Source organism: Anarhichas minor, unplaced genomic scaffold (genome assembly GCF_050575085.1).
Source record: "Anarhichas minor isolate MPS153535 unplaced genomic scaffold, ASM5057508v1 ptg000016l, whole genome shotgun sequence".
Taxonomy (NCBI): Eukaryota; Metazoa; Chordata; class Actinopteri; order Perciformes; family Anarhichadidae; genus Anarhichas; species Anarhichas minor.
The window spans coordinates 64,551-78,789 of NW_027466462.1; the positions used below are offsets into that span (position 1 = coordinate 64,551).

The 14,239-nt window shown below is 41.8% G+C and overlaps 1 protein-coding gene, 1 long non-coding RNA gene and 6 other non-coding genes across 9 annotated transcripts; all 8 read right to left on the reverse strand.

Moving 5' to 3' along the window:
• Positions 1-2,484: 2,484 nt before the first annotated feature.
• Positions 2,485-7,446, reverse strand: rnf175 (ring finger protein 175). The gene is made up of 9 exons (XM_076092263.1): positions 7,317-7,446; positions 6,980-7,017; positions 6,575-6,716; positions 6,289-6,443; positions 5,742-5,849; positions 4,989-5,109; positions 4,206-4,339; positions 3,770-3,871; positions 2,485-3,351 (listed from the first exon to the last, which is right to left on the reverse strand). Exons 1-9 carry the CDS (start codon positions 7,335-7,337, stop codon positions 3,231-3,233), a joined length of 942 nt encoding a protein of 313 aa, XP_075948378.1. The 5' UTR covers positions 7,338-7,446; the 3' UTR covers positions 2,485-3,230.
• Positions 7,447-8,248: 802 nt separating this feature from the next.
• LOC142950699 (uncharacterized) lies at positions 8,249-11,012 on the reverse strand. 2 transcript variants are annotated; one of them, XR_012954481.1, is made up of 6 exons: positions 10,897-11,012; positions 10,151-10,218; positions 9,812-9,931; positions 9,368-9,451; positions 8,816-9,164; positions 8,249-8,319 (listed from the first exon to the last, which is right to left on the reverse strand). It is a non-coding gene; the product is annotated as an uncharacterized LOC142950699 (long non-coding RNA). The 2 variants fall into 2 exon arrangements; XR_012954482.1 differs by having other exon boundaries at positions 8,249-8,434; positions 8,725-9,164.
• On the reverse strand, positions 8,386-8,480 carry LOC142950988 (small nucleolar RNA SNORD14). The gene has a single exon (XR_012954547.1). It is a non-coding gene; the product is annotated as a small nucleolar RNA SNORD14 (small nucleolar RNA).
• Positions 8,676-8,770, reverse strand: LOC142950985 (small nucleolar RNA SNORD14). The gene has a single exon (XR_012954544.1). It is a non-coding gene; the product is annotated as a small nucleolar RNA SNORD14 (small nucleolar RNA).
• Positions 8,941-9,035, reverse strand: LOC142950984 (small nucleolar RNA SNORD14). Its single transcript, XR_012954543.1, has one exon. It is a non-coding gene; the product is annotated as a small nucleolar RNA SNORD14 (small nucleolar RNA).
• On the reverse strand, positions 9,233-9,327 carry LOC142950986 (small nucleolar RNA SNORD14). The gene has a single exon (XR_012954545.1). It is a non-coding gene; the product is annotated as a small nucleolar RNA SNORD14 (small nucleolar RNA).
• LOC142950983 (small nucleolar RNA SNORD14) lies at positions 9,523-9,617 on the reverse strand. The gene has a single exon (XR_012954542.1). It is a non-coding gene; the product is annotated as a small nucleolar RNA SNORD14 (small nucleolar RNA).
• LOC142950987 (small nucleolar RNA SNORD14) lies at positions 10,000-10,092 on the reverse strand. The gene has a single exon (XR_012954546.1). It is a non-coding gene; the product is annotated as a small nucleolar RNA SNORD14 (small nucleolar RNA).
• Positions 11,013-14,239: the final 3,227 nt, after the last annotated feature.

Here is a 14,239-nt window from a genome sequence, read left to right on the forward strand (position 1 = left end):
TAGTGGATGTTAGTATGACATCTTTGAACAATCAACTGAAATTAGCTAACTAACATCCTACACCGAAAAAATAAATATAGTATATGCACAGACACACACATATATATATTTTTTTCATCCTATAAAAAATAAAATACTATAATAATAATAAAACCGTACTGTAAGAAAATAATCTGGAAGTCTTACCTTGACTTTACTCTGAAAGACGGAACGCTGTGCTGAACACAGATTGGAAATGGCGGATTCTACGCCGACCCCAGGCGGCAACCTTCGGTTCTGCCGAGTGAAGCCGATGCACAAGTGTCTTAAAACCTGCATTCTCTCGTGTCCACCAGGGGGCGACTCCTCTGGTTGTATAGAAGTCTATGAGAAAATGACTCTACTTCTCTCTTGATTTATTACCTCAGTAAACATTGTAAACATGAGTTTATGGTCTCAATCTCTAGTTTCAAGTCTTCTTCAATACAGCATGATGTTCATTTAGTACATTATGGTCCATTTAGAGTCAAACAGACCATAAAGCAGGGGATGCTTTAGGGCGGGGCTACACGGTGATTGACAGGTCTCTACCAGAGACGTATACGGCGTCTCTACGTCACTCCTCCTCAGTCCAGATATGGTCACTTCCTGTTCACTGGTTGCAAAAAAAAAACATGGCGAAGGCTGTAATCCAAGAAGGCGACGGCAACATCGTCGAACTCGAGGGCTTCAGAACGATCCACAAACCAATGTCTGACGTCACGACGACTACGTTTTTCATTCGTTGTCCGTAACCGCTTAGTCTTCAATTAACCTCAGCTGCAACAATGACTAACGATGACTACGTCCACTTCTTAAATAGTCTATAGCTAACCCCTTAGTTTGTACTTTGGGCGGGGCTTAGTCACACGCACACACACACACACAGCAGAGAACAACAAAGGACAACAGAGGACAAATTAAATTTAAATACCTTTTACATGAGACATCGATGACTCTGCTCGTCGTCTTTGTTCAGGACCAGTTCCACAACTGCTTTGCGTCTAGAGGAAGTTAATGTCCGTACATTTTGTTTTCTTGTTCAACATGTCTTGTACATTCTAGCCTTTGTTTCAGATCAGCACAAAATGAAAAAATATAACTTTTAGAGATGACCGGTCACGTTTTCTTTGCCGCTGATACTAGTTATTGATCATTGATCCATATTAACAGATACAGATCCCTTTGTTGTTTGATTATACAGCTGGTCTACAAGGATCAGACCTCCCAAAAATAATTTCAACGCTCTGAAGTCATTAAACCATCAAAAGTTCTAAATGTTCGACTTTTACTTTGTTAAAGTAATTTATAGTGTTTTTATCTTCATAAAAACACAATTCAAATTATTATGGAATAAAAGACTGTATTTATATTGATGTAGATAACTCTTATCAGTAGTTTTAATGATGTATTATAACTAAACCTCTAAATACACAACAACTAACTTAAAGGCTGAACAACAAAATATGAAACGATGATTAATAAACTGGTATTTTAAGAGTTACAAGTTAATATCAATATGAGATATGAGTTCATAGTGGAGGGATTTTAAATAAATGTTTGTTGTTGGTGCGTGCGGCTCACAGTCTGTCGTCTTGGTTGCATTAACGCCACACGTTTGTATAAAGCTCTGGTGTGCAAATGAACAAGAAGAACAAAAGCACAGACGTGTTTGATCAGCTCCAGTTCCACAACTGCTTTGACTATCAAACACTCACACCCACTTCTCCACACGCAGAGCCAGGGTCAGGTGAGGCCACGTTGAGGTGCAATTATGAAAATTTGATTTATTATCAGATCGCCAACCACTGTACTGCTGTTTATAACATACCATAATCATGTGTTTACACAGTTGTAGGAACTTCTAACTGGGGGGAGTTAGAAGCTTGTTTCATAAATATAGGGATCATAAAACTCTCGGTTCAGATCGGATCAGAGTCATTGATCAGATCAGCAAAATAATAAAAGGTGACAAATATAAACTCTCAGAGATCCCCCATAATGCCTGCTTTGTATACTAATATCAAGGATTAGAGCTTGTGTTAGGAAGTTAAACATCATAATTCATCTCTAATATCTTTTATATTCATGTGAAAACATCTCCTTCAAACTACTGGATTTATTCAAGTTTATCACCAAAACTACATTTTACAGATGACATGTGAACACATCATGATAACGTTATAATTTACCTTCAGCCAGTACTCATGTTCACTGAGCAGAGCCTGAAGGCATCATGATGTAACTGAAGGGAACCTCCGTTGGTTAGCCGTTAGCGGTGCTGCTAACGTTACTAGCTCTCCACTGATTGGTTTAAACATATTAAGTTCACAGTGTAACAAAAGCATCAATAACGTCCTGATCGCAAATATTTTACTGATTATCGGTCGTCAGTAAAACTGCACATGTTCCCTTTAAAGACCGAGCAAACTAAAAAACTGCTCAAACATATTTCTGACACACTGATGAGGTTTTTATATATATTTAATAAATACAAAGTCAATATCAGCAGCAGTCTCGATAACAAAGGCGATGTCATTTCTGATTTGGCAAAAAGAAAACTTCCTTCCTGTTGTAGCACGAGAACGCTCGTCAGGGATTTGAACTGATCCAAACTCCTTTTACTGAATGTTTGTGGCTGGAAGAATATACATATATATCTATATCTATATCTATAGATATAGATATAGATATACATACATACATACAGCTGCAGTGATAACGAGTCACGTTAAGAAACAATTGTGACATTCTGACTCAAACTGGAGCATTTAGCATCGACTTTAGCTTAAAACAAAACAGAAAACGTTCCAAAAGAAAACTTTCGTAATTAACAAAGTTGCATGAAATGTAAACGGGTTATGCAACACAGCAACTGGGACAGAAGAGTCCTTTCTGCAGAGGAGTCTCTGAAGAGGCGTTCAGCAGAACCAGCAGTGTGCAATGAAACGGTTTAAAAAGGCCTTTTGACGTAAAACCAGGATTCATCACGAGGAAGACAACGTTTCCTTCAGCTGCGACTCCACGTACGTCTTCCTCGTGTCCAATGATCAAATACTGGATCTGTGCTTCAAGTTGGCAGCAGTTTGTTTTTGTGTTTTATGGCATCACGGTGTCCTTCTAGGCACACGGAGACCCAGACCACCTGGGACCACAAACAAACAGAGTCCAGAGGAGGCCTGAGCCGGGTCCTCGAGGCTCTACTCGAGGCCCTACTCGAGGCCCAGCGTGAAGTTGATCCCGTGGACGACGCCGATGATGATGGGTTGCCAGGCCACCAGGTATCTGAGCCAGTCGAGCAGCTGCCCGTAGAGGACGTGAGTCTTCTCCCAGCTGGAGACAAGGAGTCAAGGAGAGGGAACAAGGAGACGAGAGAGGATGCTAACGAATGTCTTGATATTTTTAGGCTATGCTGCGATATACATATACATATCTCGATATATCTCAATTTCTCTGTTCCATTGAACCCTTTGCAGCAATGATCACATCTGTGTGATCATTCGAGTGAACCAATCACAATCTGGAGGAAACACGGCTCCTATATGACATTTTAGAGGGCTTTTATTTTGAAGTCAGTTCTTAAACGCTCTTACCGTAATGCCTAGAATAGACTTGATGAACTCGATGTTTACGATTATAACTATTTTCTACATGCCACACTTTAATCATTTCTTCTATTACTGTGAATATTAGACGCTGTGATGATGCATGACTGTGTTTAGAAGAACATGTGACTCAGGAGGAAGGATACGGGTTGTTCATCATCCTCTTCATGTCGACCTTCTCGTTGCAGTACGGACACGTCTGCTTCTTACCCACAATGCACCAGCCGCGGATGCAGAACTCGTGGAAGCTGAAGATGGGGGGGGGGGGGGTGCTAGTTAAGGAAGAAATACTCACGGAGCAATGAACAGACAGGTTAGAGTGGATGAAGGTTGGCATCAACAGAACAGAAACCAAGAGAACATTGTGATGATGGACTAATCATCTCAATGAGATCGACACTTTGAAAGCATCCTTCATGAACTCAAGGTAACGACAGCATCCTTCATGAACTCAAGGTAACGACAGCATCCTTCATGAACTCAAGGTAACGACAGCATCCTTCATGAACTCAAGGTAACGACAGCATCCTTCCCTTCCCAACACAGACACCTGGAGTCACCTCCTCCATCCTTTAGGGATACATGTGTCCACAGGACAGCTGGTAGGTGTCTTCTATTAAGCCTTCCTCCTCCACGTCCACCAGGATCCTCTGACCGCACACGGCGCAGATGTCGTCGGTCAGACTCCTGCTGGGCATGCCGCCCTTGTTGTAGTACTGAAAACACACAACACAGCAAGTAGAGGCGTGTCCACGTGTGCAACACAAACACACATCTGTAAATATGATCTGAGACTCGCATCATGACCAGAGAGAAGGAAACATTGTAGAACTCTGGTCGTCTCAAACACAATAAAACCCTCACAAGTAAGTTAATCACAACATGTGACCAACAAGCAGAACATCAGTCTGTTTGTGGAGCAGCCGTCAGGTAACGGTAGTGATGTCATACGTTAGCGGCATTAAAACAGTCAACAAAGAGCTTTGACAGAGCAAAAGGTAATAAAACACACGAGATAAAGATACAACAGTACGATAGAGAAAGAAAGCAAATCCATTATTATTGATTGTAAACTTTATCCACCGTCATGACAAGAACCAGTTCAGTACCAGAGTTACTGTCAAGCTTTGAGCCTGAGAGCACTGGTTTCATCTTGGAGATTTGAAGGAAGCGGGACGTTATAATAATGTCTAAACAGCGATTAGTGGATCAGTGTGACACTGAAGAAAAGTTTAAATCACGACGATTCTCAGGAATCTCCTGCAGGGCGGAGCCTCTTTTTGTGGACGTTTGTACTAGTTTATACATCGGAGATTCAGAGATCCTCTGAGAGAGAATCTACACAATGAATCATAAAAGTCCTACCCCGATTGTAGAAGCCATGTAGTCGGAACAGATTTCAGCGAAGTCTCTGCCCATGACGCCGTAGTAAAGCCCGTAGAACAGCATGATCACACCGACGTCCATCGAGTCCTCCGCCTTGATCCTGCTCGACCGCGGGGACACACAGGAGAGGAGAGAATCCACTAAAGCTCATGAGAAGCCCGAACAGAACCAGAGACGTCTGAATGGACAGCAGGGACCGTGGAGACGCTCTACGAGCCGTCACACATCCAGTCGCCTTATTAGTTCAGTCAGAGTGTCTCCTCCTTGTTGTCACATGACTGTTGGTCTCAGATGAATCAATCATGACGTCATAGTTTCTCTGAGGAGCTCACAGTTTAATGTTTTTACACAATCAGGTTAAAGTGAACGCTTTATTAGAGGAGAGGTTTATAATGAGAACATGGAGAATAAAATGTTTTTATGAAATATAGTTTTAAGCTTTGTTTTTTCTTACAGAAGCGTTCGTCACACATGATGTGTTCAAGGACCGTTGGAAAGATGATAATCTGACAATTATGATTGTTTTTACCGCTGAGGGCTGAGATGAACGGTGCAGTTTTGGTGATTGTTAAAGTGTGAGTGTCCCAGGAAAGAGTTCAGGTTGGAGGAGGAGGAAGGAGGAGGAGGAAGAGGAGGAGGAAGAGAAAGTGTGACAACAGATGCAGAAAACACACACGTGGAGTGATGAAATATATACTTATGGTTGAAATGATGTGTGGATGTTGGACTCACCTGAAGAAGACGTTGAAGCCGAACATGGTGAACATGATGGCCAGGTAGCCCAGGACGCCCACCGCGTAGCTCAGCTTGTAGATCAGCAGGAACCATTTATACACCATCCTGAAAACAACACAGAGTACACGACTATCAAAGTAGAGCCAACATCTACATATTCAACTGTCTTATATTGAACAACCAACGAGCTAAATATTAATACATTCATGTTCAAAGATGTTCAGCTCACCGTCGTATGAGACGTATTAAACTGCTGTTAGGTCAGATTTACATTATCTTCTACAGAGGACGCCATGAAAGGAGAACTTGTTGATCCTCAGACTGTAAATCTAGATTCATATTCACCGAGTTTACTCGATGGATCATCTGAGAGAGTTGTGACCCAGCTCAGGAACTCTGAGGAGTCTCAAGATGATTAACGAGGAAATATGAAGCAGGAATATAGAAACTATTCAAATAACGGTAAATAATGCGACCCAGTGATGGACATCATGGAGGTCAAACACCCCCCCCCCCCCCCGGTGTCTCAGCCTGTGGTGCTCACCTGGGCGTCCTGCAGGACAGCGGCCTGCGAGTGGCTCTGAAGATGACGTAGCTGGTGATGACGGAGAACATGCCCCACATGGAGAGGAACCTCCACCAGTACAGCTTGATGGTGAAGTAAAGAGGGACCACCCACATCTGGACCAGCGTCACCAGCTGAGGAGGACGAGACGCTTTAGCACACTTCATATACTTTGTAATCCACGTAATCCATGTCTGTGGGACTCCTCCTCCTCTACCTCCCTGTTCCTCCTCCTCCTTCCTCCTCCTCTACCTCCTCCACTCACGTTGTAGGAGCGGTGGTGCCGCTGCTTCCACTGCACCAGGACTATCTGAGCCACCACCAGCGTGGCGATGAGGATCATCACCATCTCTGCATGCATGGCCTCATGACCACGGTGCTTCACGTGGAGACGCTCATGCTGCACCCTGAGGAGGAGGGAGGAAGAGGAGAGGAGGAAGAGGAAAAGGAAGAGGGAGGAGGAGAGGAAGGAAATGTGACAACAGATGCAGAATAAACACAAGTGGAGTCAGACTGAAACTGATTTTATGGTTAAAATGAGCATTTTGTGGGTGTACGATGTATCCAAGCTGCTGCTGCTCACTATATATATATATATATATATATATATATATATATATATATATATAAATATACTATATAATCACTATATATAGTGTATACTACTCACTTCCAGTTCTCTCTGTGAGTCATCTTCAGCAGGTCGTCCTGTAACACAAACAGCAGCTGTGGTCTCACTGGACACGTTGTATTTAGGTTAACACGCCCCGTTAATACGAGTATAATGAAACACAACGCATGATGAAATAAGGAGCTTCCTGTCTTTGATAACTCTGCGCTGCCACGTCCCAACATCAGCACCGTGCACAGCTCGTGCACAGCTGACCTGAGCTAGGCGGCTAATGTTAGCTAACATTATCTACCGTTAGCGGCTGTTTTAGTTCATCGAAACGTTAAAAGCATCATGTTGGGTTCAACAGATGTGGGATTACCTCCGGCTTACTCACCTGTGGGTGCACACCCGCCATTGTTTGTTTGTTATCGTCACCTGGTGCAGGCTAGCCCGGTAAACAGCTAGCAGGGCTAGCACTGCTCTGACAGCAGCTCCGAGTACGGAAGCCCAAGAGGGTCAGAACTCTGGGAGTTAAAAAGCAAATATATATATTTATAGGGGTAGAGGAAAAACTCAGCCGTGTAATAAAACTATTACAAGTTAAATCTTAAGTGAGTCACGTAAGGGACAAGTCACACAAAAATACGTTATTTTTTCTGCCTTCTCTTGATTGCAATGCGACTTTATGGTTCAAACGAGAAAACAAGTTTTAAAAACTCTTTGATGTGAGCCGTCCCTTTAACAAAGTAAAAGCACCCATGCCTTATTTTTTAAGTGTCATCTGGTACTGTTGGGTAACTTAATCCATAACAATAGAGGTCAGTGTGTTAATGGATTGTTTTGGTCTTAAGGACCAAGTTGTCTTTAGTCGAACAGTTTGTAATTTTTGTGCTTTTTTTTATGCCGAATGACAAATTTCCAAGAAACTCCAGATTAAAAGTTGTTTTTATGAGATTCTTTGTGGAGAAACTCAGTTTCACAGATGTGTTGATTAAACAAAATCATGACCGCTAGACCAATGAGAGCTTCTTAGGGAGTCCATTTTACGATGTTAAATAATGCCCAAATTGTAACATCTACATACAATTCTATATCCATCTATCTCTATCCAGCTATGTAAATAAAACTATATATTTTAGCCCAGTAATATGCTGCGTGTATGTAGTACTTTGCTCATTTGACAATATACCAATTAAATATATACTAATATAATCTGCATTAATGTAACATTAAATAACAAGTGATCAAAGCAGGCAGATTATTGCTCATTCTATCTAGTGAAATAGAGAAACTCTTTTATACCATGAAGACACTTTGAGACAACAGTTCAACTTTATCAATCTTTATTTCTTTGTTGGTTGAAGAATCCTCGTTTCAGTGCAGCTCCAGGTTTCTACCTGCGGGACAGAAAACAGACGTCAGCTGACGGACTAAACGTTGAGCAGTCGGTCACCGTGACGACTTCGCTCAGACATCCAAGGAAGGTTTGGACCGTCATGGGTCCGTTAGGACCTCTGGTGGAAACTACGAATGGCAGGAAGAAGCTTCATCACAGCGACCAAGACAGAAACATAATGAAACCGTAAGAACACACACACACCGGCTTCATGGAGCTGATTGGTCGTCACCATCTGTTGACTTTAACGGCGGCGGTCACGAGTCCATCAGAGAGACGTTCATCCTGAAAGAGACGGAGGTAGAGTTAGAGACCACCGAGAGATGTTTAGACGACACGCTTAGAGACGCTTCTTGTTCGCTCAGACATCCAAGGAAGGTTTGGACCGTCATCGGTCCGTCAGGACCTCTGGTGGAAACTACGAATGGCAGGAAAAAGCTTCATCACAGCGAAGTGTCACAAACACAATGTTTAAAAATAAAGGACTGTTTACGTACCAGGATGTGACATCAGCAGCGACGTCTGGACGGCCGGCAGAGACCTCCAGCCTGAGGAGAAACATGTCAGGACACGTTAGTCGTGAAGCTAAAGACAAACTATTATATAAATCACAGCTTCTTGTTCGCTCAGACATCCAAGGAAGGATTGGACCGTCATCGGTCCGTTAGGACCTCTGGTGGAAACTACGAATGGCAGGAAAAAGCTTCATCACAGCGAATGTTCAGTCGGACCAGTAGACCTCTTGTGACACCATTTAAATCAGAGGCTTTGAGCAGAATAAAGTAAACACACACCTTCTCTCCTCTCCTCTTCAGCAGAGATCCAGACATTCTCTTCACATCCAGCCTGAAAGAGATTAAGAAATGTTTAATTGTGACGAAGATAAAAAGACTAAATCTAAAGTGATCCTTCAGTCGCTCAGACATCCAAGGAAGGTTTGGACCGTCATGGGTCCGTTAAGACCTCTGGTGGAAACTACGAATGGCAGGAAAAAGCTTCATCACAGCGACCAAGACGGAAACATAATGAAACTAAGATCAAAAACACACCTCGGCTTCATGGAGCTGATTGGTCGTCACCATCTGTTGATTTAAACACCCGACGGTCACGAGTCCATCAGAGAGACGTTCATCCTGAAAGAGACGGAGGTAGAGTTAGAGACCACCAAGAGACTTCAGACGACACGTTTAGAGACGCTTCTTGTTCGCTCAGACATCCAAGGAAGGTTTGGACCGTCATCGGTCCGTCAGGACCTCTGGTGGAAACTACGAATGGCAGGAAATAATGTCATCACAGCGAAACAAAGACATCAGCTGAGGCAGGACGTCAGTCTCTTCATTTTGTTTTTTAAATCCTAAAACCTGGAAATGTTGGTCCATCAGACCATCAAAAACAAACAGTCCAACATATAAATGAAGAGTTTACTTTGACCAGATTGTGTAAAAATAGTAATATATAAAACACGTGGAGTCTCCATGTATTCATAAACTCACCGGTCTCCATGTTAAGAGGTTCAGACGCTTTTCATCTTCGTGCTCTTGAAGAATTAATCTCATCGTCTGTCAGCGGAGCAGCTCGTGTACGGTGTCCCTGAAGGTCAACATCTCCACCGGCTGTGTGAGGACATTTATAGAGTTAGAGACAATAATATTAATCATAATAATGATTTATTGCTAAATAAACGCTCAGACATCCAAGGAAGGATTGGACCATCTTCGGTCTTTAGACCTCTGGTGGAAACTACGAATGGCAGGAAATAATGTCATCACAGCGACGGACGGTTAATATGGAATAAATACAATTTAAATTAAATACATTATAAATATTCTAACCTTGTGTAGACGGCAACAGTCCAGAGGATGAAGCATCGTCAGGAGACGAATGAATTAACATTTAAAATCTGAAATGAGGAAAAAATATAATCAGTAAAATGTAAAATATTTCACAGATGCTTCTAAAATCTAATGAAAATATCATTAAATTAAAAGTACTTTGAATCTGTTCTCAGACCCTGAATATCTGACTTTATAAGTATTCTGATCCTTTACTGCAGTAAAAGCACTAATACCCAAAGTTAAAATACAGAGATGTGAACCACGTGGTCACCTGCTGGAAACTACAGGAAGTGAAACACTGATAAGTTTATAATTTATACATATTTTTCTCTTAAACTCCAAAGCAGCAGATTAATATTTAACACTGACTCGGTACAGAACTAGTTTCACTGACAAAAACACGAGTTAAACCAACTTTAAAACACATTTAGACTCGTTTTATTAACTATATTTTAACACGAGGGCTCGATTTTAAATAATTAATTGATAACTATGGTTGTAAAAACAGATATACCTCCAAATGAACTGTTAAAACATTAAATAAACTCACTAAAAACATTAATATTTCAGTGACGTACAACGTGTTGAGACTTCTCAGCAGCAACGCTGTTCTAATCTACGACCATCCGTTAAAATGACTCATCATCGAAGATACATGTCGCCATCTTGTACTTCTACACGGTGTGATAATCACATAAAAGCACTTATTTAAAGGAAAAGTTTTAGTTTGAAGATATATTTACCTTCAGGAGTGAAGACTTCTATCGTGTCTGCAGCTCGGCGGTCTCTCTTTGAAATGAGTGCGGTGGCGTTTCCGCTTCTTTTTATACCGTCATGGCGGCTCGTAAACGGCCTCGCGGCGCTTTACCTCCACCTAGTGGACTGGGTGATGAACTGGGAATCAGTACTGCAGGGGGTTCGTGAGAATAATTTAAAAGATCAGCAAAAAATCATTAAAAAAATCATGCATACTTCCTAAAATAATTACTCATTATTAAGTTCAATAAAAATATGTAAATGTAACAATTACATTTGGAGTTTGAAGGAATATAGTGAGTGTGTAGGAGAACTGTAAGTACTTATATATTTAAAAATATAAGATAAATATATTTTTAACAATTATTAATTAATACGCTTTTTCTGTTTAACCTGATTATATAAAAAAAGATCTAAAAATTATAAATAATAATAAGTAAATAATGAGATAAATAAATAGTGGGATGACTTTTTAAAAATGAAGAGGTGAAAAATAAATAAAAGCAAATATATATTTGTGCATGTGTTTTTAGCAGAGAGAGAGAGAGAGACAGAGCGACAGAGAGAGAGAGAGAGAGAGAGAGAGTCATATAACCGACTGACCGATGAACCAATCACCTCCCTCCTTTTCTCCGCCCTTCTTGCTCCTCATTGGTGAATGCTGCAGCGAGGCCCTCCTCCCCCTCCTCCTCCTCCTCCTCCTCCTCCCCCTCCTCAGCCTGGTGCTGCTGCAAGCTGCTGGTGTTGCCGTGACGATGATATCCTCCCTCCTCCCACACACACACACACACACACACACACACACACGCACACACACGGTACAGAGGAGAGGGAGCAAACAGGACGCTATCATGACGCGATGGCTTCAGGCTGGAACACAGAAACACACTCACACTCATCGCCTGCATCCCAGGAAAACATGGTGAGAGCTGGCTTTTGTTTTTTGGGGGGTTTGGTTGGGGGGGGGGGGGGGGGTTAGAGGACAGATGGATGGATGGATGGATGGAGGAATGTTTGGGGATGACAGTAGCATCTGTAGCATGGTGTGCTTTCCTGAGAGAGAGGGATGAGGGAGGAAGGGAGGGAGGGAGGGAAGAGTGGAGGAAACGAGGATGGACAGATTGCAGGATGAACGAGTGTAGAGAGTGAATGAGTGAATGCAGGCAAAGACTGATCCAACTCAGCATTAGAGCAAATTAAAGTGAGTGTGTGTGTGTGTGTGTGTGCGTGCTGGCAGGCCCGTACGTACTGCATGTTAGCATCCTGAGAGCTAGCAGTAACAGGAGGTACGTCACTTCTGTGAACAGAAACTGGGCAGATCCACTCTGATTTATGCAGCTATGGATGGATCACTGAGCAGGTTTACTACTGAGGGGCCCGAAGGGTTACGGTGGCCCTCAGTCCATGGCCTCTGTATGAAGAGTTAATATTTATTATTGGAGAGAGCATCAAATGACTTCTAAAGAGACACAACATGATCAGAAAGATACACAGAACCAGCACAAAGGGATGCAAAATGACCAAAGAGATAAAAACAACGACATAGTGATGCAAAACAACTGCAAAGAAGCATAAAATACCAATAAAGCAGTGGTGGGCCGTGCATTTTATACCTGGGCCTTCTCTGGTGTCCTGCAGCTGAAATACCACCTTATAACCACATGATGGCGCCACAGCTGCTATTCATTTTTAAGGCTGTAACTATGTACATCTTCGTTACGAGTCGTTTGAATAATGCTAGAGCATTTAGATAATGCAAAAGCCTAAATTCAGGAAAATATAATGTTCTCAGCTGGTCTGGCTGTGGGATCCAAAAGCTCTACTTAAAACAAGCTGCACTGGAAGCAGAGCAACTGAGGAAGACAGTAGCTGTGCAATGAGAACATAAGATAATGGGGAAAATATTTTTATAAATTATAATACATGTAGTGTATTTAAGAAAAATTATTAAATTATAAAATAGATATAACTTTGTGATTCTGTTTAGGCCAGCAGAGAAGCCGTATACGTCTCTGGTAGAGACCTGTCAATCACCGTGTAGCCCCGCCCTAAAGCATCCCCTGCTTTATGGTCTGTTTGACTCTAAATGGACCATAATGTACTAAATGAACATCATGCTGTATTGAAGAATACTTGAAACTAGAGATTGAGACCATAAACTCATGTTTACAATGTTTACTGAGGTAATAAATCAAGAGAGAAGTAGAGTCATTTTCTCATAGACTTCTATACAACCAGAGGAGTCGCCCTCTGGTGGACACTAGAGAGAATGCAGCTTTAACACATGAAGCTTTGGAGAACTTTAAGGAACCGGAGGTTGGCATCTGTGAAATGTTCCGCACAGAACCCCCATGAGAGGTTTTACATAGAACCCCTCTATGGTGTCATGTTTCCACCCAGAGTCACACACACACACACACACACACACACACACACACACACACACACACACGCACGCACGCACACACACACACACACACATCTGTGAATCCACATGACATAAACACACATTCAAAATATAGATGAATTTCTTTAGTTCTTTGAAAGAGAAAGAAAGAATGAAAGACAGAAAGGGTTCACTTGTCTCTCGTTCTGTAAGTGACGGATACAAACAGCCACCACAGTGTCACGAGGCCGAGGCACACACACACACACACACACACACACACACACACACACACACACTGCCTCAGTGTTGCCCCATAATCCTTTGCAGCATTGTACTGCAGAGCATCCTTACATGGAAGGGGGGGGGGGGGGGGGGGGGGGTGTAGCAGTAGACAGACGTAAAGTGTGTGTGAGGCTACTTTCAGGCCATGAGGTTGTGTATTCTGAGCAGAATACTTGAGGGGGGAGGTGTTAAAACAGGATTATGTACAAGATCACAGGCAACTCATTTCCATAAACCCTCCCCTTTATGAACTATTCATGAGAATATGGAGCTCATATTTTTACACACCGATGTAGTAAATATATATATATATATATATATATATATATATATATATAGAGAGAGAGAGAGGCAGTCTGGAGACAGTAAACAGAAAACCAGAACAACACAAAGGACAATGGAGGAGATGGAAAGCAGAGTGACTGTCAGAGATGTAGAAATACATTTAAAAATTAAAGCCAAAGTATAAGAGAATGAAGACAAAATTAATAACGTTATGATTCAAAACAAAAGTATGGTGCTTTACTATAATACTATGTTCCAAAGGATTATTTCATGACTTCAAACTAATGTAACCATCTTTTACAGCAATAATGCCATGGTATATATACTGTATATATTTTTTTAACAATGTCTTTTTTAAGTACGTTCTTTTAGCG

Excerpts from the sequence above, each read along its gene's own strand:
- rnf175 (XM_076092263.1), bottom strand. The coding sequence starts at position 7,337 with ATGGCGGGTGTGCACCCACAG. Across the intron at positions 7,018-7,316 it reads TGGCGGGTGTGCACCCACAG|GACGACCTGCTGAAGATGAC; the intron begins GTGAGTAAGCCG and ends TTTGTGTTACAG. Across the intron at positions 3,872-4,205 it reads CAGCTGTCCTGTGGACACAT|CTTCCACGAGTTCTGCATCC; the intron begins GTATCCCTAAAG and ends CCCCATCTTCAG.